This window comes from Coptis chinensis, chromosome 3, assembly GCF_015680905.1.
Source record: "Coptis chinensis isolate HL-2020 chromosome 3, ASM1568090v1, whole genome shotgun sequence".
Taxonomy (NCBI): Eukaryota; Viridiplantae; Streptophyta; class Magnoliopsida; order Ranunculales; family Ranunculaceae; genus Coptis; species Coptis chinensis.
This window is the reverse complement of record NC_141458.1, coordinates 7305675-7330973: the sequence shown is the minus strand read 5'-3', so window position 1 is coordinate 7330973 and position 25299 is coordinate 7305675. Positions and strand designations below refer to the sequence as shown.

The 25299-nt window shown below is 35.0% G+C and overlaps 2 protein-coding genes and 2 pseudogenes across 4 annotated transcripts; 2 read left to right on the top strand and 2 right to left on the bottom strand.

The window, feature by feature from the left end:
• Positions 1-269: 269 nt before the first annotated feature.
• On the bottom strand, positions 270-3039 carry LOC147507635 (GTP-binding nuclear protein Ran1A-like). Its single transcript, XM_086600341.1, is given in 9 exon segments — positions 270-548; positions 1017-1094; positions 1213-1392; positions 1488-1577; positions 2359-2417; positions 2419-2477; positions 2606-2662; positions 2743-2812; positions 2892-3039. Coding segments are annotated over 9 exon segments (669 nt in total). The 5' UTR covers positions 2895-3039; the 3' UTR covers positions 270-475.
• A 573-nt stretch (positions 3040-3612) lies between these two features.
• Positions 3613-9139, bottom strand: LOC147507634 (uncharacterized; annotated as a pseudogene). Its single transcript, XR_015217731.1, has 5 exons — positions 8984-9139; positions 7790-8144; positions 5729-7642; positions 5403-5606; positions 3613-4128 (listed from the first exon to the last, which is right to left on the bottom strand). The product of XR_015217731.1 is annotated as an uncharacterized LOC147507634 (transcript).
• A 4273-nt stretch (positions 9140-13412) lies between these two features.
• Positions 13413-20528, top strand: LOC147507633 (geranylgeranyl transferase type-2 subunit beta 1-like; annotated as a pseudogene). The gene is made up of 14 exons (XR_015215401.1): positions 13413-13542; positions 13657-13689; positions 14182-14380; positions 14593-14685; positions 16458-16525; positions 16601-16616; positions 16729-16854; positions 17133-17249; positions 17671-17740; positions 17851-18003; positions 18936-19071; positions 19142-19240; positions 19386-19456; positions 20399-20528. The product of XR_015215401.1 is annotated as a geranylgeranyl transferase type-2 subunit beta 1-like (transcript).
• Positions 20529-20963: 435 nt separating this feature from the next.
• Positions 20964-22807, top strand: LOC147507632 (V-type proton ATPase subunit c''2-like). The gene is made up of 4 exons (XM_086600340.1): positions 20964-21116; positions 21206-21283; positions 21995-22165; positions 22268-22807. Exons 1-4 carry the CDS (start codon positions 21001-21003, stop codon positions 22437-22439), a joined length of 537 nt encoding a protein of 178 aa, XP_086456466.1. The 5' UTR covers positions 20964-21000; the 3' UTR covers positions 22440-22807.
• The last annotated feature ends 2492 nt before the right edge of the window (positions 22808-25299 follow it).

Here is a 25299-nt window from a genome sequence, read left to right as displayed (position 1 = left end):
TTCTATGGCTTTTCTAGGCCATCTACATACAGAATTACAGAGCATAAACAAAATGATTCATTCATTCTAAAAACACTTGCCTATCTTTCTCCAATAACCAAAAGGACAAATCTAACGTTCAAAACGATTATAGATAGAAATGATGTTGAGGAAACTTACTTTAGAATCTCTTGATAATAATAATAAAAAAGAAAACGGGAAAGGAAGAAGAGAGAGAAAGCCACATCATGCCTGCAGCTTACAAGCATGGAGGCATGCGATGCAGGACATTAGCACAAATGATAACAGATCCAATTTAAAAGGATATATAACATCTCCCGTACAAAGCAATTATCATGCTGCAAAGATAGTTAACATCTCCCCGTACAAACAAGAAAGTACGAGGTAAATTGCACAATCAAATTCTCTTGAACAAAAAGCTGCAAATCCCTAAAGAAAACATTTTGGGGAATTGAGCAATAAAAAAGACGCCCACTTATGCAAATGCTAAATCGTCATCGTCATCTGGAAGTGGCTGATTAGCAGCTTGGTCCAATTCACGTTCATGCCTGAAACAGTAAAAAAAGAATTGGCTTTAGCAACATACAATAAGAATCACGATTTAACATTATCAAATAAGGGGTACAACTCCAATAGATAGGCAAGTGACAAGGGTATTGATTATTGGAACCATGAAATATGTAGTAGCAATCCTACTTTTTCTTTTGTACACTTGAGGAAAAATTAAGAAAGATTTACTCCAATGCACTGCACACAATTGGGTGACCAAACGCCTATTTATGATCACACTTTGATCAGTCATATCATTAGTACAAACTTGTTCATCTATGTCTGCCAACCATAGACTATCATATAATAACTAAAAGGCAACAAAATAACAGATGTATCTATTAAATTGGTAAACGCATGGACATATGTTATACAGTTCTACAAGTGTAAGTTCTACACCAGTAAATATATTTAAAAGTGCAGGAAAGAAATAACTGCAGATATCAGAGGAAGAAAAAAAAACTCACTGTTGTTGGGCAACCAAGTCAATTTGAACTTCGGGCGGAGCAAGGGCAGGTGATTCAACGAAATGGAGGTTGGGATCCCTGCAAGTTCACAGGACATTATTTTATTAACACACATCATATAAAAATGGAATAAAAAGATGATGATAACCCCGTATCAAAATTTCACAAGAACCAAAGAAAATGAAAGAACGCTTACCCAGCAAGTTTCCTAGCAAGATACAGGAAAGGCTTCTCAAAGTTGTAGTTGCTCTTTGCAGAGATCTCATAGTACTGGAGATTCTTCTTTCTGTGAAAGGTAACCTGCTTGGCTTTCACCTGCCTATTCTTGACATCAACTTTGTTTCCACAAAGAACAATGGGGATATTCTCACAAACCCTACAAATGGCATAATTAAAAATGGTTAAAGTTTGTTATTCAACGTCTAAACTATAAAGCCGAGTAAGTAACCAAAAAGAATATCAGATACACACCTGCAGAGATCCCGATGCCAAGTAGGGACATTCTTGTAAGTCAAACGAGCCGTTACATCAAACATAATGATTGCGCATTGTCCATGAATACTACAAAATGAAAACATAAGTTTCAAGCTAAAGAAGTGTGTGCACATGGAGTACGAAAATACACACAGAACTACCAATACCATTCTTAGAGACCAAACTAGACATTAAGCACAACTTAAGAGAAAAATGCCTTAGTAGTAAGAACTCCAATAGGCTGTGACAGCATAATCTACTTCTACTTAACACAATTGTGCATTTATATATTATAATTAAAAACAAGTAGACCTGAACTCAACAGGAAGCAGATATCTTATCAATGAACAAATATGCCAAGATCTACGATAGCAAACAGTAATTAGTTTGTTTTTTCGTTAAACTATTATTCCCCAACCCCATAAACCTCCTTTTACACGATAAAGGTGGGAATCGACCCAAGACCTTGGGCTCAAGATTAACATCATGGCTCATGCTTTCAATTTAGTGTTGACACGATAAAGGTGGGAATCGACCCAAGACCTTGGGCTCAAGATTAACATCATGGCTCATGCTTTCAATTTAGTGTTGCCGAAACAATATTACTACCAAGAATATCACCATGCTCCCAATCCAAATATATATATAACATGGTACAATCTATGAATTTACTAAAAACTGGTAAGTTGCAGCATATTAACCATACATTCTACTTCATCTTTCTATCGCAAATAATTTACAAACAAATTAAGCTTCTAATTATGTAAACAACTTTTGAGATCTACAAATACTAACACTGCGATAACAAAGCAACTAGATCAACCGTGAAAGAATCATTAAACACGTAAAATTCATACAAAGCACTTACTAATATCCATCTCTTAGTCCACCAAACTTCTCTTGTCCAGCTGTATCCCAACAATAAAAACCTAATTTTCCCACAGTTTGTAAAGAAATCCAATGGATGAACTTCCACACCAATAGTAGCTGCAAAACACCAAAAACAAAGTTGAACATATTAGCACCAAATCTAAACAGACAAACAAACAAACAAACAAACAATAAAATTACAGAAAACAGTATATAATAAAACAGGGGGTGGCCAAGTAACTTACGCTCGTACTTCTTCTCAAATTCTCCAGTAAGATGTCTTTTCACAAAAGTAGTTTTCCCTACAAACAAAACAAACTATAAAAATCAAAACTTTAACAACTAAACCCTAAATCAATACTTCAAAAAAATTAAAATTTACCTGTCCCACCATCACCAACAATTACAAGCTTGAAACTTGGGTATTCAACTGTTTGCTGATTTGGTAACGCCTGTAAATATACATAAAACGAAAGATCAGAAAGACCAAAATGAAGATGTAGAGAGAGAGAGAAAGAGGTAGAGTGTTACCATATTCGCTGCCGCCGCCGCAGAGGTGTTTGGGTTTTGGGTGGAGAGAGAGAGAGAGATGTGAATGAGAGAAAACAGGAGAAAGAAAAAAGGGGTTTATATTATAGGGTTTTGAGGAGAGGTCTGCTTTCTTTCAACGCCAGATCGCGCTTTAAACCTACGCTTGAATTATGTCCGTCCACGTGGCCTGTATTACTTTCTTTCTATTTGTCTTGAGTTGCATCATAACAACTCCCACACGTTTTCTATTTTTCTATTTTCGCTTCTAGATAGAAAGAAATAGCAAAATTAAAATAAAAGGCAAAAAAACAAAGTAAGGCATCGAAAATTTTAATGGAAAATGATTCCAAGAATTTAAACACTTTAAGTAGAATGAAAATGATGAGTGGGGTTCATCAGCAAGTGGGAGCACTGGCCACTGGCATTGATAATTGTGGTTGGCGGTGGTTCACGTAATAGCGATGGTTGTGCTTATATATCTGTGAAGAAATTTGAAGGACAAGGGTGAAAGGTCAAGACATGACTCGACGATGGACTTTAAAAAGTATCACAAGACAGAAGTACCCACCCAGCACATCATATGTCAGAAATTTAATCTGGAAGCCTCTTAAAACCAAGTTTACGTACCAAACCAATCACTGTACCTGATGGGTGTTGGAACATGCAGTATACAATTCCCTTATACATGTTATGCAAAAAAAATCCACTTCTTATCCAACTATAATGCCAAAATTATATCTGTGTTTAACAAACAAATCAAGCGAACTTTTGATTTTGTTCTCTACAGACTATACTGGTGCAATTTACATTTTTCCAAATTTTAAATGTGAACAAAATAATTGCAAAAGAAACACAAATCTCAAAACCAAACCCCCAATGTACAGTAGAAAAAACTCAAGCTGCCAATCTAAACCCATGCCAAACTTCATACCAGCCTAAACTCCCGCAATGGACTACTGAGGATGTCAAATGATTTGTTCTCCAGACTGTCTTTTAGAATCGTAATTTGACCTTCTTTGAGAAGAATATCTTCATCAAGACTTTCTATTTTCTTTCTCAATGATTTCACCTCGGCATTCAATAGCATGGTCCTCTCACTGTACTGCTTCACGTCCTCCCACAACAAATCTCTCTCGTCAGATACTTTCGGCAAGATCCCTTCCACGATTTTCAACTTCTTGGCACATTCTTGCAGGTCACTTTCTAGCCGGCTGATCAACTCATCCTTCCTCAAAATCTGAAATTAAAACAGTTTAATCATTAGAGTATCATGCAATTACATTCTATATTAATGACACAGCCTGTAATAATACTCACTGTGCTGAAGTATATCATATTAATCACAAAATTGAAAAAAATGCATGTGTAAACATACAATTTGCATATCCAACCGGTTGTCTATACTAGTCATGTTAACAATAAAGTTTTAAAAAATGATTGTACGCAGGAACTCTAACACGGAAATCATGTGAGTGGTTCCAAAATAAATAAAGAGCATCTGATCACTAAGAAAATAGTCATAATGATGACCTAGTAATATAAGAAGTCCAAGATTACAATTAAAACCACTCTCGACTCTAGAGTATTATGTCGTTATGTAAGCAGTTAGTTATCATGACAATATCAACTTTTGCTGCATCAGACCAAACAGATGAACTTAATATGTGCATACGCATGTGCAGACAGACATACAGGCATAAAAATGCAGTACACAAAATATAAAGTTGATATGCTAAGTATAAGCCCGTGTAGACATATGCACAGGTAATGAAGATGTACTAAAACATTAATTCGATGCACACACACTAAATAGGTAATGATTCTGACATACACATGCCAAAACGATGACAAGGAAATAAAACAATACAGGAATGTGCACCATTAGATTGCATGAAAACAGTCGAAATCTATTATGATGGTACGGCAGTATTCAAATATCAAATATTTTCAAGGTGTCCGCAATGGTTTGGGCTTGCCTACAAATATCTTTGATATTATTGAAGGCATTGAGTACGCTATATCTTCGGGTGGGTTGTGTTAAGACATGGGTAAGACAGATTCTACAGCTGGGGCTGAGGCTCTTCCAGGAAGAAAGTTGCCATGGATGGCTCTAGGATCAAGCCTCTGTATTGTTCAATGTGGTCCAACATTAAGGATGTAAATTTTTATGAAGATAATGATTTATTTTGATTGAGATCAGTAGTGTAACAACGTGGAAATGCTGTCACTTTCGAGTTTTGTTCACTACTCATTTGTACAAGATTCATTTTTTCTTATACATTTCATTTATGAAGGGGAAAAGCAATATAGAGAAAAGACTTTGTGTATTCTTCTCACCATGGAGGTAACTATATATCCACAAGAAACCTTAGGACACAAGCAATACACAAATGGAAATAAATCACAAAGAATATATCACACATATACAACACATCTATTATTCCATGTGTATCCATAACAGGCAATAGAAACTTGTTTGGCAGAGGTATTAACTTTCAATTGAAAACTTACCTGAAGCTCAAGATCCTTCATCTTGTGAGCCATACTAGAAATGGCATCTAGTGCAGCTTGGACTTCACATCGGAGAATGTCATGACCCCTTGAAGCTGTTGCCAGCTCAGCCTGTAACTGATCAATTTCGAGATCCTTAGTGAACAGCTTCTCTCGCAACGCAGCAGTTACTAAAACTTCAGTCTTGAGCTTGAATCCAGTGTCCTACATAAGTAAAACAGAACAGCAATCTTAAAAATTATGAAAAGCATATCAACTACAGAACTACTGATTATATACAGTTGGAAATAACAATTCAAATTCAGATTTATCTTAAAGTATTTTACCTCCAAGGCCTGAGTATTCAGTTTCCCTGTTTCAACAAACTCCATGTTCCAAGACTGTGATTGAGAAGGAACCAAGTCAGCTTTTTGATGCAATACTGAAGCTATGGTCCGTAAACTTCTCTTTAGATTCTCAAAACCCGTCTTCAAACTCTGGACTTTCATACCAGATTCCACTAGAAAATATCCATCTAAACCATTCTTATTAACTTCTTGACCATTTAATCCATCATAACACTGGCCTGACTTCTCTTTGACAAGTTCAAGCAGCTTTTCACACAACTGGTTGCTCTGAGAAAACAACGATAGCCCTTGATTCTGTAAGCAGTCAACTCGGAAAGCAATTCCTGGTCAAGTCGGAAGCATGATGACACTCCTACTTCTCCGCTGCATCTAAGCCGATCTAATAGAGTAATGTTCTCATGCCGAAGGGACTCGGTTTCAAGCCTAGAAGATTCCATTTCTCTTCTCAAGTTCTGCTCCACACCTGTCAATCTCACTTGCTCCATTTGCAGTTTACCTACATAACTATCAAATTTCCCAGAGGAAACCTTCTTATCAACTTCTCGTCACTAAGTCCCTGGTGAAGCCCACTGATTGTCTTCTCTTGCTCACTGCAGGTCCTCTGTAATCTTGCAATTGCTCTATGCAATTCCTTGTTTTCCTCTCCTTCTCTTTATAGCTTCTTTGTATGGATTCCTTATCTGATTGTGTGCTTGTGAACTGTTCTTGCAAATCCAACAGGTGCTGTTGAAGATCATTGTTCTGCTTTCTCACTTCTTCCAAATTTGTCTGCATGTCCTTCAAGTGCAGCTCGAATTTGTTATCCTGTCTATGTTCTCCCCTTCCTTGCCATTAAGAAAAGAGACTTCTCTGTGAAGTTTGATACATTTTGCTCTGCTAACTCCCTTACCCGCTCTCTTAACCTTTGCTCCTCTAACTGAAACTTCTCAAATTTGAAGGACCAATCATTGGACCTCCTGTCTAATTCCTTTTCCAAACCCATCTGCAACTCGCTCTTCTCCCTCTCAAGTCGCTGTGTTTGTGAGACCAACTCCTTTTTAGCCAGTGTTAGAGATTCTTTAGCAAAAGCTCTATCTGCTATTCGACATTCTAATTGTTCTGACACCTCAATGGCCAGATTTCTTCTTTCCTCTGTCAGGTCTCTAATTAGCTGAAGCAATGACGACATACTGTAACCATTGGCTCTAAAGGTATTTTCTGATTCGAGCTCTCTTGATAAAAGCACAACCCTGTCCCTAGCGTTCTTTGCGTTCTTATGTAACTCCAGGTCTATATCATCTTCAGTCTCCCCTGGATACACACCCACAGGAAGATCTGAACCTGACCCGTGATGTGGTTCCATATAGTCTTCAAAGATATCTTCTACGGTGGTCGGATTTTCACGATCAGAATCCCTTGAACTGGTTTTGGATTTGCATGGAGAAACCTGGGACAGTCTCTTGACCACATTCTTTGCAAGCTTTTGTGGAGACTCAAGACCGACTTCGTTCCTTGTCGAGTCTCTTGTTACAAGGTGAAGGTGAAGATCTCTCAGTTCTTTCATTGAATGAAAGCCAGATATCTCTTTAGAACTTCCTGTTGGAGTACCTGGTCCAGTAGATAGACCTCTCGGGGGGCGCCAACCATTACGGTGTCCCTTAACAGACTGTTTCCTATCCTTCCTTGGATTCCTTTGCTTCTGCTCCCCGTCAATATAGAGGTCCAGGACCTTGTTGGAAGTATGATTGAAACGAGCAGACTCACTTCTAAGTGAAAATGGAGGAGAGCTATAAGAAGAATTCCCTGATGATTCATAATCAACTTTTGACGAACGAGGAGAATCAAAATTGTGTGTTATGCATTCCTTTTGAGTAAACCCCTTTTCACCAAGTCTATCATTAAACTGCTGCCTCTCTGATTAAGCGGCGATTGCTAGTACAATCAATATAACCAAAATCATTAACAAAGAAAAAAAAAATACACATCCACTCATACATATGTAAATATAATCAAGGAGTGATATAACCATAAGAACTAAAATTGCATTTGAAAATAACTTACCAAACCGGATAATCAGAGGATTGCTGAGGAAAGTTGCTGCTACTAGTAGGAAACGCAATTGTATCACATGAAAAAAATTTAGTTTCGTCCAAGCAACCGCTCTGAAGTGAAGTTGCTGATGACAACGAGCGGCTCCTTCTAAGACCCAGAAGTTGTGGTTCCTCCCCACGGACCTTATCATCAGTTGGTGGCGAAGAAAATGTCTTGGTGTTCCCGCTGTTAGAAGAGGAAGACTTGAAGAAGAATAGCTTCCTCATCTGTGATATCTTTACTGAAAGTGGTCACTGTTACTCTGTGTAATATATGGATATCTTGTATGATCACAAACTCCCAACAGAATGAACTTCTTAAACCCCTGGTACAGAACAACAAAACAATGAAATCAAAAGAACTGCAAAACTTTGCAAATGACCCAAGCTGGGATTTAAAAAGAAAGAAAGAAATACAAATTAAAGCTGTTCCATTATAAAAGTCTAATGTGTACATTAAAGTTCATTCAATCAATATGAAAATAGAAAACATACTAATTGCATTAAAAGAAGATGTTTACACTTTACTCTAATCATGCTCCCAGGGTGTTTGTTACTTGGGAGTCTCAACAGAATCTAGTATTCACAAATTTAATAATAAACAAGTGTTAAAGTGACATTGACCCACTGTAAAAATACATATGAAAGAAACATAGATAACTACAGAAATCATCATGACAAGATATTTGAGAGGGTAATTCCACATTCCGTAGACAAATAAAATATGTGGTTTTCCTTCCTAAATCCTGCTAGAAATTACAACAAACCCAATTTTCAATAATTCCTCATTATTTTTTCTAAACAAGTAAATAAATTAAAAATTCATAGAAATTGAGGGAAATAAAAAACATAAACAACCTAACTTAATTTATCAAGAAATTAGAACGGTGAATTTTTCTTCTGTACTAGATACAAGAAAACTGTGAATAAATTCATCAAACCCAATTAATAACAAAGTAAATCATGGATTACTGAAACTAGATAAAAAATATTAGCAGGAAACAACAAAAAAAAACCTCGGATTAAAATGAAATCATTTATACTTAAAACAAGAACAGAACAATGTTTCTATAACTTAAAACAATTGAATTCAAGATTACAATCAAACTATAATGTACAAGTATTCAAGATTAAACCCTAAAAATGTAGAAGAAAGTGAACTTACAAACAAGTTCAATTGCTCTCTCTAAGTCGTGCTTTTTTTTTTTTGTGAATGAATGAAATGACTGAAAAAGGAAGAAAAGGAAAGAAAGGTTCCGTTAAGAAAAATAGAATCAGAGCCGGTTTATTCGTCCTTTTCGAAATTTGAAACCCAATCAATGCTGAGCACTGTCAGCACACTCAGCAGTCAGCACCAACCTTTTTTACTTACTATATATATATATATATATATATGTATGGGCCATCTAATTTTAATTCTGTCCGTCTATTTGGTCACGTCCCAAATTTTACAATCTGCCTCGACTCCCGACTCTTTTCTCGTACTCAAAGAACTGTTCAATCAGTCTAGGCGGCCGCCTAAACGGTCTCTAGGTGCTAGGGGGTGCTCAGCCGACTCGCCTAGGCCCTAATCGTTTAAAAAATCAGTGGACCGACTAGGCAGATTTAGACCGACAGATTAAGCGGGCTCGACGGGTTTAGGGGGAAGCGGTCCAGTCAAGGTTTTTTTTTTTTTTTTAATGATTAAATATCGAAAAATAAAGGCCCATATAGGTTTAAAATTTGAATGAATTTAAAAGACTTAAGTCTAATATAAATTATATGTCATTATAACAAAGAGTATGTTTTTATATGAAGTCAATATTTCTCAATTATTACGTATTTTTGTAATAAATATTTTTGTTTATGTTTATTTTTTAAGTTATAGTAAATAATTTTCTTTATTTCTTGTAGTATATTACTATATGTATTATGAACAAAAACCGTTTAGCCTAGCCTGTCTAGGCACTGCCTAAAAAATCTAGATGTTAGGCGCTCTCCCACCGCCCAATTACCGCCTAGTGTTTTTTAAAATACCGACTCAAAGTCAAGTGTGTATCACACGTCACAATTAGAGGAGTTTTAATATTTTGGATAGCTCCGCTACCGTAAAAAGAGGTTGAATCTTTTTACTAACCAAAAAACGAACCTCTATTTGTGGGTGTTATGGGGATCTCAAAATCTACATTCACAGAGCTAATAGTTTAATTGACTAAATCCAACTTAGAGAATACATGGATGACATATACATCACCATGACCGACACAAGGAACAAGTCAAACTCAAAGCACGCTCCTCTATTCATGCTCCAAACACTAATACATCACTATCAACTTATGATTGTGTTTGTGGGACATTTGTGTTGTTTTAATTTCGTCATGGAAGTCTAATTTATTATGGGGTTTTATTATGTTTCATGGTATAGAGGTATCGTAGAATGTAGATTAGGAGTCCCACTAAAGTAACGCCAATGATCAAATTTGAGGACAATTGATTTTTGTTACTCCTTTTTCATTCGAACGAGTTGAGTTTTGTTTGTTTTTTGTTACCAAATTTATGTGTGTACACCAACTAAAAACAATCCATAACCGTGGGATTTAGGGAGTCTTCGCGACTGGAATATCTACAATCCGCTACGTTTTGAAGTGAAGAGGCTCGAGATCAAATGGAAGAAAACAAAACCATATTTACGTGGAACAATCTGCTCAATATATGTCATAGTTTCTGGCCCTATTTTGTATAATTCAAGTATGAAGTATCCATGGTCTTTTAACTGCAGATAGAAAGAAAAAGTCTATAATGGGATCTGGATATACTTTAGCATGAAAATGAAATAATCTAATAAACAATTTCACAAATCACAAACAAAATAAATAAATACAAATATATTATGGTATAACAATATGCAAATCTATCAGTAATATTTTTCGTTTCGTGCATTTAAATGAGGTGCAATACGAAGAAAAGAAACAATAGTAATTGAGGTATAATTTCAGTTGGAAAGCATAGTGTGAATGTCTTAAGTAAGTTGCACGAGACTACAAGACACGCCAAGTTTTGATACTCTATATTTTAAGATTTTCAGTCTATAGCACCCAGAAAGATCAAACACAAAATGACGTTCTTGCTATTGCATAAATGTGAAACATTCTTGAGTACAAGTATTGTGAGGGAGTAATATACACTTCTAGTAAATATCAAGTACGTGTCCATCACACCAGGATGATCACACTTATCCACACGTTTAGGTCGCTGATGATCAGTTCATACAGACCAAGCGATCTCATCATCACCCATAACGTTAAGCATCCAAAACGCAAACATAAGCTGTATGCCACAGCTGCCATCTTCAAGACCGGAGTTTCAAATGCGCACACCATTACTCCACTGCAGGACGCCTTCATGACTCATTAAATGTCATCATTGATTTGACGCTGGAGAGGAGAAGGCGTGGGCATCTTTGCCTATATGAAGAAGATGAGGAACTACGTCTGACTTGATTCAAGTCTCCTCCCAGCAGAAAGAGAACTTGATACGTAGACAGTTCGCCCAAACGAACTCGGTCAAACCCAATCAATCATCCCATCTCCCCCCAAATTGCCTACTCCAGTAAAGTCAAACAAAACATAACATTTACAAGTACCAATAAATGTGAAAAGTTCGTTAATAACGAGCAGCGATATGATATTGCACATATTAGGGGTGGGAATTTGGCCATAACGACCCTAACCCGGCCCTGACCGACCCGATCCTAAACCCTATAAATCGCTCACAACTAAAGTCCTCACAGAGTTTAGGGCATGACTAGCTTGGCCCTAATGCCTTCTAGGCTAGGGCTAGGGCTAAGGTTCTAAAACATAGGCCCAACCCTAATTCAGTCCTCATTAGCCCAACTCTAACCAAACCCTAGTTATAGTTTCACACTTTCACTATAAATACACATATCATAATTGTTCAACAGTTTGTTAAATATTTTAAATTAAAATAATATTGTCATTTGTAATTTATCACTTACACCCAAGGGTACTTTCAATAACTTGTTTTATATAACAAACACTTGTCAATTTAGCCGTCATGAAGAACAATGAGCACTAACCTAATAAAAAAAATAATATTTTATTCATTTGATCATCAAACCAAAGTCTAAAACTTATTATTCTCAATTTCTTTTCCCACTTACTTATTATAAATTATATTTTTATTCACATCCAATCCAAGTCTAGAACTAAAGGTTTCCTTCTACACCATTATTAAAGCGAAATACAAAGTAGACCTTTGTAACATGGAAACAAAAAAACAATCTTTTGTCAGAAAAATGGCATTTGTAATCTCAAACCTTTCTCCATCACTTGTTCAAAAGTCAATATTTTCATTTCCACATACAAAGCTTGAATCACATTTAAATTATAATAAATGTAATATTATATTCGTTTAAATTTATTATGGAAACAGTTTATGATATTGGAAACAATTTAACAATTTTCCTAACCCTTAACCAAAGCTATTATGTTTTTTCTTTATATCTATTACTTATTCCTTTAAAATGATAATATAATTATTTGTCTATGTACTTTTTAATGTTAAATATAATCTTAGTGAAGTTTGAGTACAAGGAAAAACAAATTCCGAACTCTCGATGTATTTTAGTTCATTAGATTATGGATGTGCATTTTAAATTGTTGGACTTATCCAGGATTATTACTAGATTGGTGGGACTTTGAGTTTGTACATCTTTGTAATTTTTGTAATATAAATGAGTTTTAAAACTGATGTAGTAAACAAACAGAAGAAAATATATAGGCCCGACCCTAAAGCCTTTAAAGAAGGCTTAAGGTAGGGTTAGGGCTTGAGATTTAGACTTGTGACCCAGCCCGGCCCGACCCAATTTGAATATTTGAAGGGTTTTAAATGTTTTAGGGCTAAATTTACCTAAAAGCCCATTGCCCACCCCTAGTGCATATACAATGTGTGATTTTATTCATAGTGAAATGCAACTAAATAAACCGATGTCCACAGCTCGAGACAAAGATTATATTATGGTTCTTCATCCATTTGTTCCATCATGTAAATGATGTTGAGAAAGTAGATGGAATTAGAGAAATTTTTTATATTTTTATTTTTTTTGGGAAGAAGAACAATACAATCAACCCAATACTTGGTAACCCCTCGTGATATAGGAAAACTAAGAGAGCTTTAATTTACTAAGGGCATCTCCAATAGAGAGTGTATATATATATACACCTCCACATAGGTACCACTAGGATTTTATGGCCCCTCTTACACATTAATAGTTTTAACTTCCAAAATGGTATCAAATGCAACAAAGTTTAAGAGTTTGTAAAATTAAAAAACTGATAAAAACCTACAGTCAAAGACCGTCACAAAGGTTTAACAAAAAAAAAACGCAGATCACTTTGAGTAACGTCCGTAGTTTTTTAAAACTGGGCCAACCAATAAATGACGGTCTTTACCAATCGCAAACGTTACAATTATAAAAAAAATAAAATAGATATGAGTTTAAGTGATGTCCGAATTTCTTTTTAATTGGGACGTTACTTCAAGTGACGCCCGAGATATTTATTAACTAATAACAGGATGGAGAATTTCCTACCCCTCTATTAACTATTAGCTTATCACTAATAACAGGATGGGGATTTACACCCCTAAACTTTTTTGCCACCCCGTATTTTCCGCAAGAATTATTTTCCCACTGTCGGTCTTCTCATTCACTCATCTCTCTCGCAGGTACTCTTTCTCTCGCATCTTTCTCAATCTCTCGGTGTCTCTCTCTAGCTTTTGGTCTCTCTCTCTCTAGCCAAACTATTTTTTTTTTTCTTTTTGTTTGTTGGTTCCACTCAGAAATTGAAGAAGGTTGCTAGTTCTTTGCGTAAGGTACAAATTCGATTTTAGACTATTTTCTGTAATTAATTATGGTATTGTTGCTAGATTTGTTTAGAACTCTTGGTTGTTTTGTTTAGAATTCTTGCTATTAGAATCAGTATTAATTTAATTGTTAATAATTTGTTCAGTAATTTTGTAATTAATTATGGTATTGTGGGAAGAAACGAGTTTTAAATTTTAGAACTCTTGTTAGATTCTACTGATAGCAGACATGTTAACCAAAATAGTAGTGGTTTTTTTTCGAAATAATATTTAATAATTTGTACATAGTATACAGATTCTACTTCCTATACTAAAAAGAGCAAGATTTCTTTTAAAAATAATTGACTACAACCAAAAGAGAGACAAATTATACGATTGCTTATTGTCAGGTGTACACGATTGGTTATTGTGAAGCAATGGAAACTTGTTGAGTTTCACCCTTTACTTATAATTTCTTGGTTTGAGAAGTTTTGAAGAGATTGATAACTGATAATACTATAGTTATAATACCAAAGGCATGGTGGTGGTTGCTGCTCCTGCTGCTTCCAGGTGCACTGCAAGAGTTTGTTGGTTGTCCAGCTTCATTATAATATGTTCATTAGCAACTAAAACACCATCCAACATTTGCCTGCCTTCCATCTATTTCATGTGTTTCAGAATGGTTAAGTGTTGAGACAGTGAAGAAGTGATCAGCCATCAGGTAACTAACATGCTACGTTACTGATCCATATTAGAGTATTTGCTTAGGACTGAACTCGAATTGTCAAGTCAGAACTACCTTTGCACACATGTATGTCCTAGGCTGATGTAAACGAATCAATGCGTGTATTGTGCTGGTGATTGAAACTTATACATTAACTTCCTTTTGCATATCTGCATTATGAATTTCTGATACTAGCATGTTTCCAGCAGCCAAAACAACATCCACCTATTTGTAGCAAGCTACCACAATCCAATATTTGGTAAAAACAACACCCCAACACCAATAGTGGAGGTTCAGGAAAGGTACACTGTGTTGAGACAAATTGGACTTCTGTTGCTGTCTAGCAGCTGGTTTCATTTTTTTTTAAGGTCGGCACTTTGACTTTATTTTATGGTTGTTTCAAAAGACACACTATTACTATTAATGTTGAGTTGTATTGTCTTTAATTTTCTTTATTTTGTATTTTGTATTTTATTTTTATTTTTTTTTTTACTCCATTGAGTTTGAAAACAAAAATATATATATTTCCAAAAAGTTGAAATATTATTTGCTATGGGTAAAAACCATGTAAACAAACACTGGCAAATCTCATATTTTCCCACTAGAATTTTTTTGCAAACAAACACTGGCAAATTTAAATTTTCCCACTACAAATTAGCCTGACAAAGCTCTAGTGGGAAAATACTGGCAAATCTAATATTTTCCCACTAGAGGTTTGCCACTAAACAAACACAGCCTTAATTCCTATTAGTTGGAGAGATGGGATAGCTTCCTTTGGGATAACAAAACCGGACTCGTCTAGAGGCAGCAAACTCACGTGATTGACACAAACCACAATAGTCACGTAACACAAGTACACTCCCAAACTTAATATGGTGGTCCTTTCTCTTCACAGGAGTCCATGGGCTCGTGACCATCATCCCCCTACAGTTGTTGTGGTTCATTAGATGATGAAAAATACCTTACAATGTTTGTATTATATTAGTACATCCAACTATTTGTAATGCTCTCATTAGTCACTAAATTTATTATATTTTCACTTGAAAAAATAGTTCAATTATTGAAAAACTACATCAATTAAACTTGAACACTTTTGGCCTGAGCACAAAAATTATAGGTTTTCATTACGGGCCCTTCCATTTTGTCTTTCAAGGCGGACTTGTAAAAAAAAATAAGATTTATTACAAGTTTTCATTGACATAAAAATAATGTTTTGTGTCGGGCATCCCCCAAATACATCAAATTAACTTGTTGGCAACCTCTTATAGCCCTTCTCCCCCTCACTTTTACTCCCCACAATTAAAACTCACGAGTCTTAACTAAGCCAGTCATAAACCCTAATTCCTAAAACCTATACCCTAAGTCCTAAACAACTTAATCAAACATAATCAAAACAATAAAATAGAAGATCCTAACTTAATTTTTAGAACATGAAGATCTCTCCGGACCGGATCGGATGCCGACATGTTTGTTCCTCTTCCTCTATTTTGACCCGAACTACTCCTCTATTACAAGCAAGTTTAACCCTTAAGTTATTATACTCTATTTCGATTTCTATATGCTAATTTGGTGAATGCGGTGAGAGAGTGGCCGAAGAGAGAAAAAAGACACGAAGGCTGAAACTTGTTAGTACCAGTTTCTCGATTTTTGGTGAATTGGGTCGGGGGCGTATGCGGCCCCAAATTAGGCCGAGTTGGACTGGGGTCTGCTTATATTGAAAGAAGCCCAACACTAATCGGCTTTCGTCAGCTATTTGGTCTGACATCCTCTTGCGCAATCCAGCCCAAGGTTGAAATTGGATTTGTTAAGAAGCCCGGCCCATCTAGATCAAATCTTAAAAAGCCTTAAAAGGCGGTGGGACCGATGTCTCAAATCTTAAAGTCAGTTTAAATGGTTGAGATTAGATCTTCCTTTTCCAGTGTCTTTCCTCCTAACTCCAACTGTTAAAAAATTTCTCCATCCATTTTTTTCTCTGTTTAGTTATACAAACACAATCTTTATAAAAGCTTCGTCACCAAGCTTTCTTTTCTTTCACTGGAAAGCGATTAATTTTGTCATTGTTTTGATTTTTAAGGTATGGAATTCAATTATGGGGAGCTAGAAGTAGAGAAACATGTTCAGTACATTCTCTCAGTTGAAAAGGTTTGAAATTTTAACACACCCTTTTAATGAATAAGCTTTTTGTCCAAACCTCTAAGCTTATAAGTTCATGTTTAGTATTTCGAAGAAGTTGGTCAAATTTAGATTTCGGACAACCCACCCTTTTGTTGATTAGTTGTATACTTAACTTGTAATATAAGTTTGGATGAATATTTTTCTGTAAGAAAAGATTTTGAATCAAAGAGTGATGGAACATTTAAGGATGAATGGTGCATATTGGGGTTTAACAACATTGGATCTTTTGGGAAAGCTGGAAACTGTGGATCAAGATAAAGTTATTTCTTGGCTTTTGCAATGCCAAGATGAATCAGGTTTGTCAACTCATATTCCATGTTTGTTTCTAATTTATTTAGGATAGCAATGAAGGCGATGGACATAGAGAACGAATGTTATGGAATGTGGTTTATAAAAGTGCTAAATCATATAACTTCCGGAAGTATCATAGTTCCCCGAAGTTAGTTTGTTTTTATTAAATTTATTCTACTTTTACCAAGCAAAAAGAAAAGACTATTTGAAGTATTAAATTAACTTCTAGAGGTGGTTACGGTTGTGAATAATGGATATAGGTTAACTCCATAAATTCGTGCAGGTGGCTTTGCAGGTAACATTGGCCATGATCCGCACGTTCTTTACACCCTTAGTGCTGTTCAAGTTCTAGCTCTTTTTGGCAAGTTACATGTTCTTGACATTGATAAGGTATCAAAATGTATCCTTTTGTCAGTGGGTTTGAGAAGTGTGAAACAATGCCTGAAAATATACATATTACAATTATAATGTCTTCAACACTTAACGGTATCCATGACCACGGTAACCGTGAACACATCTTGGATAACTAGTTTCTACTTTATTTTGATAATAATATTTCCCATATGAAAAAGAGGTTTCTTGTATAGTTCATATGTGATATGAGCCTTTCTGAAAATAATTATCCTGACTTATGCTCCGACTATTCACAATTTTCTATTTGTAAGTCCAATATGTTGGTAAAAAGGTAAAAAAAAAACAACTGTGATGAATGGAACAGATATTTAAAGACATCTTCATGCTGAATTTGGTTGAACTTGTGTGAGCATTTGATGGAAGGATCTATCACATTAAGTCCTTGTTTCCCTTCATACAAATGTTAGATATTTGGAAGACTCTGAAGAATGATGATGGATCATTTTCCGGGGATATGTGGGGTGAAGTTGATACTCGGTATTTACTGTGCTTTTCTTTCTTTCTTTTTGAATTTTATTTCCTTGAAGCATCTCCCTCCCCAACCATAATACAAACTTATAATTTGTCTAACTCTACTCACAACTTAGGTTCTCTTATATTGCAATATGCTCTCTCGCATTATTGCATCGTTTGGATGAAATTAACATTGCGAAGGCGGTGGACTACATTGTTCGCTGTCAAAACTTAGATGGCGGATTTGGAAGCACTCCTGGTGGGGAATCTCATGCGGGGCAAAGTATGTTGCATGGCTTTCTTCATCAGAACTTTGTATCTTTAAACTTTTTTATATTTAGTTCTAGAATGTATCTTGCATTTTACTGCTTTGAAGACCAGACAAGTTAGATGCCACTCAATGGTCCAACTTCTGCTCCTTAAGTATAATATTCCTTACTTTTGGAACTGAGATTTGATGTCCTATTTGTTGCATTAAAGGGTCTGTATTTAATTTGCTCTTTCCTTCAAGCTTGAGCAATTCAAGAGTAATTAGCTAACTTTAGGTTCATGGTTCTACTTGTTAGTTTTGCAAGTTTGGAAACATTTTCATGTGAGATTTCAACTGAAAAAGGGGATTGGAAGGACTTGTAGGTAACCCCACCATCAAAATCCTTGACAAAGAAGAAGAAATCATCGATAACTTGAGGCCAACTTTAAACTGCGATCTCAGCACTGAATTTGCATCTCAAGAAGCTTTTCCAAACTTGTAGGTAAACAAGAGCAAAGAATAGTAGAGAAAGGTTTGCAACGTGATGTTTTACAATTTGGCTAAACCATGGTGGATCGAGTGGGGAAGAAATTGTTGACAATTAATCTAGTTACACCTCATGTTGTTAGTTAACAATTAACATTGAATGATGTGCAACATTAGAAACCGAGTTTTACATTTATCAAAACTTTATTTAACTAAAGTGACATACCTACACCCATTAATATGTTATGTATGTGCATCATGTATGCTTAGTTTTATGCCTATGTGGGATTGATATATAATTATTGTCACAATAATCCCGCGGAATTTTGGTGTTATGTAAGATAGTTTTACTCGCAAATGTGATATGAAAGCGACCACCTATGGATGCGCTGCGATATGACATCATCGACACAAGTATATAAACATCCAAGCATTTGAATTAAGTTGGGAATTTAGTGAGATTTGACCATTTTAATTGGCAAGATTCTCTCAGGTTGGCCCACTTGCTATAACGGGTTCTTTACACTATATTGACAAGGATCTTCTAGGGTGGTGGTTATGTGAACGACAAGTTCAACGCGGAGGATTGAACGGGCCCCGAGAAACTTCCCCGATGTAGGTTTTCCGCCGCGAGCCTTTGCATTGTCATTCCATCGCTTTCTTGTGGTGATTCATTTGTATTTGTTCAGGTCTGCTACTCATGGTGGGTACTATCTAGCTTAATCTTGATCGACAGAGTTCATTGGATAGACAAGGGGAAGCTTGCAAAGTTCATCCTTGACTCTCAGGTTGCTACTGATATATCATTATATTAACCATTCTATAGTTTCAAGCAATAATTTTATCTTTAATGGTGAGTATGTGATATTGAACTTGCCACCATTTTCTCTTTTGAAGCAACTGAGTTAATGTTTTTGGTTGTCACAAACGCAGGACAAAGACAATGGAGGAATTTCAGATAGGCCAGATGACGCCGTTGATGTTTACCACACTTATTTTGGTGTGGCAGGTATGAAAAACTCGCGTGTCTTTTCCTTTTTGCCCAAGTGTGTTGTATCTTTCCCTTTTTATTATGAAAAATTTAATAGATCATAGATGACGTCGGATTTCAAGTGAAGTGGACAAAGCAGTCGGAGTCTGTAGCGACACTTCTGGCGAGGGGAGGGAAGTGGGTGAGTTTCAGAGAGAGTGCGTGTGAGAAGAGAGTCGATGGGGGTAAGTTGGGTTAGTGAGTAAAACACCCTTTTGGATGTTATTCACAAGAGAGCATTGGAGTGAGAACAAACCAAGTAAACAACAGAAAGGAAAGTAATAAAGAGAGCTGAGAGCTGGGGAACAGAAACAAACATGTCTTCCCTAAGTATTATATCAAGATGCACTATCATTCTAAACACCAAATCTCATAGAGAAGACATGTTGTTTGTTTCTTGAGCTCTCTCGCTTACTTTCTCTTCTGTTCTTGGCTTGGTTTGTCCTCAGTGAAAAGACAAAGAGTTGTGGGAGGTTATACGGAGAAAAAAAATGATGTTTGTAGGTTTTCGTCTGAGACTGTAGGTTTTCCTTTCTTTTCCATTTGTAGTGCAATGCAACATCAAGTAGGAGTGACAATGTCAACTACCTTTCTTTTTATATATAAATATAAGACAGAAAAATTATAATGTGTAAAGACTTTTAGGTAGCATCTTTATCAATACATCCACGTGCAGAATTTTAGCATTCTTTGTTTCCTAGCTATATGATAAAAGACCATGGAGTTCTATAGTGCACAATGTAGTGGATGGGCTTTGAATGAAGAAATTTACACTTCAAGAAAGTGTTTTAGTGTTTACTTAAAATTAGCAAACAAGCTTGAACTCATTTGTGAGCTTAGTTTATTTAGTAAACCAAGTTAGTTAATAAGATCTTTTGTGCCTCATATTTTCTAATATGTTTTTGTGCTTTCACAATGCGGGACTATCACTTCTTGAATATAGTGGGTTAAAAGCCATAGATCCACAGATGCTTTGCCAGGTTGATGTTGTAAATAGGATTTTCTTCAGCAGAAAAATGATAATTAACCATGTATTTACTTATTAGGAAAAAAAAAAAGATTAAAAGAAAGAAGCCTCGCATGATAGAGGCTATAGGCACAACTTTATGAGCATCAATAAATGCGTCTCGAGGTTCTTTTCAGTTTTAATTGTATTTTAATAATCGTTTTTTAATTTAGTTATTAAGATTAGGAAGTTTTTCAGTGATAGGTAGTTGAGTGGTTCATAGTTGGAGGTGGTTTTCTTGGTTGGAAAAGCCTATCTACTTACAAGGCTTTTATAAATTCAGATTTGATTGATTGTTTTGTTATTTACATGTGAAAGATTAAAGAGTGAAAACACACCTTTTGTATAGGATCCAAAAGATTTATATTATAGTGTAAAGATGTTTGCCAAACTAGATTTAATGACTTGAAAATGAGACTGTGTGGAATGTTTGAGTGTGTTTGGTCATGTGGAGTGACAGTCTGAACTTGTCTTTTAAAAAACAAGGCTAGATCTTAAAAAACTTCCCCGTAATGAATGCATCATCATCAAGCTCGTGGTCACGTGCATTGGTGTCGATTTCACCTTACACTTTCTCCGCCCTTGGTATCGCAATCTCTATTGGTGTTTCAGTCTTGGGTGCTGCTTGGTATAATTTTTTTTTTTTTTTTTAGTTTTGTCAAAAAAAAAAAAAAAATTTTTTCTTAAATTTTGGTGAATTATTATTATTATTATTAGGGGGATATATATAACTGGAAGTAGTTTAATTGGTGCTGCAATTAAAGCTCCTCGAATCACTTCCAAGAATCTCATCAGGTATAATATTTATTTGACAACTTTTTTTTTTTTTAATGAATTAGTTTGATTGATTGGTTTCAATTGGTTTTATTCATATGACGCTGAAATAGTCATACTATAGATGAGAGGCAAAACTGAATGCTAGCAATACATTAAAATGAAAATTTGACAATGGCTCGCTTCCAATGTTTCTATATAGAAAGAAAAGCTGATTTAGAACTGTACTGTAAAAAAGAATGGAAGAGCATCCTTGAGAGTCTTCAGTGGTGTAAGCAGGGCTTTTCCTTAGGGTGGGACGAGAATTAGCTCGTTGGAGGACATCATGATTTTAGAATCAGTAAACCATGTATACTATCTTTTTTTTCTTCTTCTTCTTCTTGTGGTTTTAGGTTTCTTTTCATATATAGAGTTGCTTGACTTGACTAGTATATTCTGTGTACATAAATTTAAACATCTTTTCTTTTCAGTTTTACCAGGAAAGCACTAAATTGGATTTGTGGATTTCGTATATTGCCTATCGCGGTTAATATTTGGCAATGAATCAATGGCAAACTCATATTTAACGTGTGATTGTAGTAGGTGCCTAGAGCCACAAACACATGCATGAGTTTTATTGTCTGCAAAATAAGTCTGTAGTTCTAATATGAAGATGTTGGTTGGATGTCATCTATAGTCTTATCTTCTCAATGATTTAACTTTAAAAACTAGTAAGTATCCATTTGTTTTCAGTGTAATTTTCTGCGAGGCTGTTGCAATATATGGTGTTATTGTGGCAATCATCCTACAAACAAAGCTTGAAAGTGTGCCTGCATCCCAAATATATGCACCCGAATCTCTTAGAGCTGGATATTCAATATTTGCCTCGGGAATCATCGTGGGTTTTGCAAACCTTGTCTGCGGGTATGCTACTGCCCTTGCTGCCTTTTACTTCTTTGAGAACTTCTGTTCTAAAAAGGAGAACAAGTATTTATTCACCTTTTTGTTTCCCCCATTTGGTAACAGGTTGTGTGTGGGAATAATTGGAAGCAGCTGTGCACTGTCGGATGCCCAAAATTCCTCACTTTTCGTGAAGATTCTAGTGATTGAAATCTTTGGTAGTGCGCTAGGATTATTTGGAGTGATAGTGGGAATAATCATGTCAGCTCAAGCGACATGGCCGTCAAAGATAGCATAAAATCACTACTAGCAAGCGGTGTCCTCGTGTCTCAAGTCCCGACTGTTCTTCTAACAGATATCCCGACTATATGCTGCTCATTTGGAGATCCTGATTATACGCTGCTCATTTGGAGACTACTCAAACAGTAGGTTATAAGATAGATGTACCAGTTCTGCGGTTTAACATTCATGATATTCATGATATTCTACTTCTTTTTGTTTCCAATAAGTAGTTTGTTTAAAACTGTTGATAGTAAAAATGGAGGTAGGTGAAGGAGTCTGCGATGTAAGATCCAGATACAATCAGATGGTTCTTCAAGATGAAGTAACTCTTCACTTTTTGAGAGTTCAAGATCATCTGTTGAAATTGATGTGTTAATTTGGCTAGGACGCAATTTCTGTAATAAAATTCCCTCCAAAAGAAGCATTCCTAAATCCCAATAGTTCCTTTCAAACGCAACCTTAAATCCTTAATACACTAAAATACTTGCTACTGAAAGGGCAATATGACCATTACTATTTAAAGGACGTTTGTCAACATTGTAAACAGCTTCTTTTCACCATTAATTGAAGACTACTTTCTAAGTTTTTATGGCGGGTGATTTAGAAATGAGAAGTTCATATTCAGTTTATTCACCAAACATTATCGAAGTCCTATTTTTAAGTTCGCAGAGATATTCATTAGACACACGGACACAAATGGATTCATATGATTATTATATGTGTAGAACAAATACACTCGTCCGACAGTCACTGAGTCACAGCCCATACACAGAATTTGCTCATAAGACAATAGACAAGTTTTTGGAGTTTAATTTTTCTTTTTATTAAGGATTGTCGTTGAAAAGGTCCTGATTGGGTCAAACATAAATTAGTAGATGAGATGACTAAATTCCCTCTATTTCGTATTGACGCCAATGTTTTTCTTTTTGATCCTAACTTTGCTCCTCTTTCATGCGGTTAAAAATAGAGAAAGTAGTTAGGAAGTTAGTTATCATTCAGAATAGATTGCGAGACAACCAATATGCATAATCGGATCATTTCCCTAGTTTGTTGCACCTCCTTTCATGGTCCCAATTTGAGGATATTTCAATGCATTTTGTATTTAGTTTCACGATTCCCACCAATTATTCTATGAGGTTAATTAGCTCAATCTTGATTTATATTCGGTTTTTGATTTTTGTTAATTATTTTTTTTAGTTTTGTTCAATGCATTTGTATCAATTTTCGGTTTCCATTAATTATTATTTAGGGTTTTTTTATGTATTTGCATACTGTTTCCGATTTTTAGATTAAATATTTTTTCAAGGATTTGCATATAATTTTCTAATTTCCGATAGTTATTCTCTGACATTAGTTTAATGCAATTGCATCCAGTTTCTGATTTCCAGTTAATTACTTTTTGAGTTTAGTTTATTGCATTTGCATAAAGTTTCCGATTTCCTGGCCCGTTAATTACTCTTTGATCTCAGTTATGTATTTGAATCCAGTTTTTGATTTTCTTTTAATTATTCAATGTAGTGTGTAATACCAACTTCTACTGATCCATCTATAGTGTCCTTGCAAACATGGCATAAAAAATAAATTATTTTTGATTTACTATGTGGGATCATCGAAGATTATCCAATTCCCGATTTCTCGTTAATTATTCTTTAAATTATGCATGACTCACTATGTGAAATCTTCAAAGATTATCTATGAATGGGTGTTGTTATATTAATTATTCTGAAAAATATTTACAAATATGCAAAACTATTATATATTAATATTATATTAATCACTCATCTAAATTTCTTATAACGTGAAAACCTCACTCTCCATTAAAAAAAAAGAACTCACCTTTGATAAAACCCTTCAACTTCATTTTGTTGTTTGATAATAAAAGTTGATTGAAGTTTTGTGAGATTGCCTATAAAAGTTCATATATTGAAGCTACTTGAATAGTAAGGAGTTCCTAATCATACGGAAGAGATAAAATAAACATAATTTTTAAATGCAAAACTATATTTATTGAGACATTCCACAACATATAACCTAACTATGTTTTGAGGTTAGTTCAATACATTTGCATCAAGTTTTGGATTTTCATTATTTATATTTTTGAGGTTAGTTCAATGCAACTTGTATCCAGTTCCTGATTTCTCATTAATTATTCTTTGCGGTTAGTTTGATACATTTGCATCAATTCCAATTTCCATTAATTGTTCTTTGAGGTCACTTTTAATGCATTTGCATCTAGTTTATGATTTCTCGTTAATTATTATGTGAGATTAATTTAATGCATTTGTATCATGTTTTAGATTTCGTTTATTATTTGATAAGGTTGTATTTGCATATAGTTTTCAATTTCCCATTAATTATTGTTTGAGGTTAGTTCAATGAATTTGCATCCGCCTCGATTTCGTGAATTATTTCTTGAGGTTAGTTCAATGCATTTGCATCCAGTTTATTTTTGAGATTAGTTCAAGATGTTGCATCATCCGTTATCGATTTCTCGTTAATTATTCTTTAAGGTTAGTTCCACACATTTGCATCATATTTCCATTTATAATTAATTTTTCTTTGAGGTTAGTTCAATGCATTTGCATTCAAATTCCTATGATTTCCCATTAATTTAATCTTTTTAGGGTTAGTTCAATGCATTTGCATCAAGTTTTCGATTTCGACAATTATTTTTATGTTAATTAGTTTGATATATTTGCATCTAAGTTTTTGATTTCCCGTTAATTATTCTTTGAAGTTAGTTTAATGCAAATGTATCCATATTCGATTTTCTATTAATTACTTTTTAAGATTACTTTAATGCTTGCATTTGCATCCAATTTTGATTCCCCGTTAAATATTATTTGAGGTTAGTTCGATGCATTTGCATCCAGTTT

Bases quoted from the DNA above. Each gene is read 5' to 3' on its own strand.
- LOC147507632 (XM_086600340.1), top strand. From the start codon at position 21,001: ATGAATGCATCATCATCAAGCTCGTGGTCACGTGCATTGGTGTCGATT. The intron at 21,284-21,994 runs GTATAATATTTA...ATTTGTTTTCAG, and splicing joins ACTTCCAAGAATCTCATCAG to TGTAATTTTCTGCGAGGCTG. The intron at 22,166-22,267 runs GTATGCTACTGC...ATTTGGTAACAG, and splicing joins TTTGCAAACCTTGTCTGCGG to GTTGTGTGTGGGAATAATTG.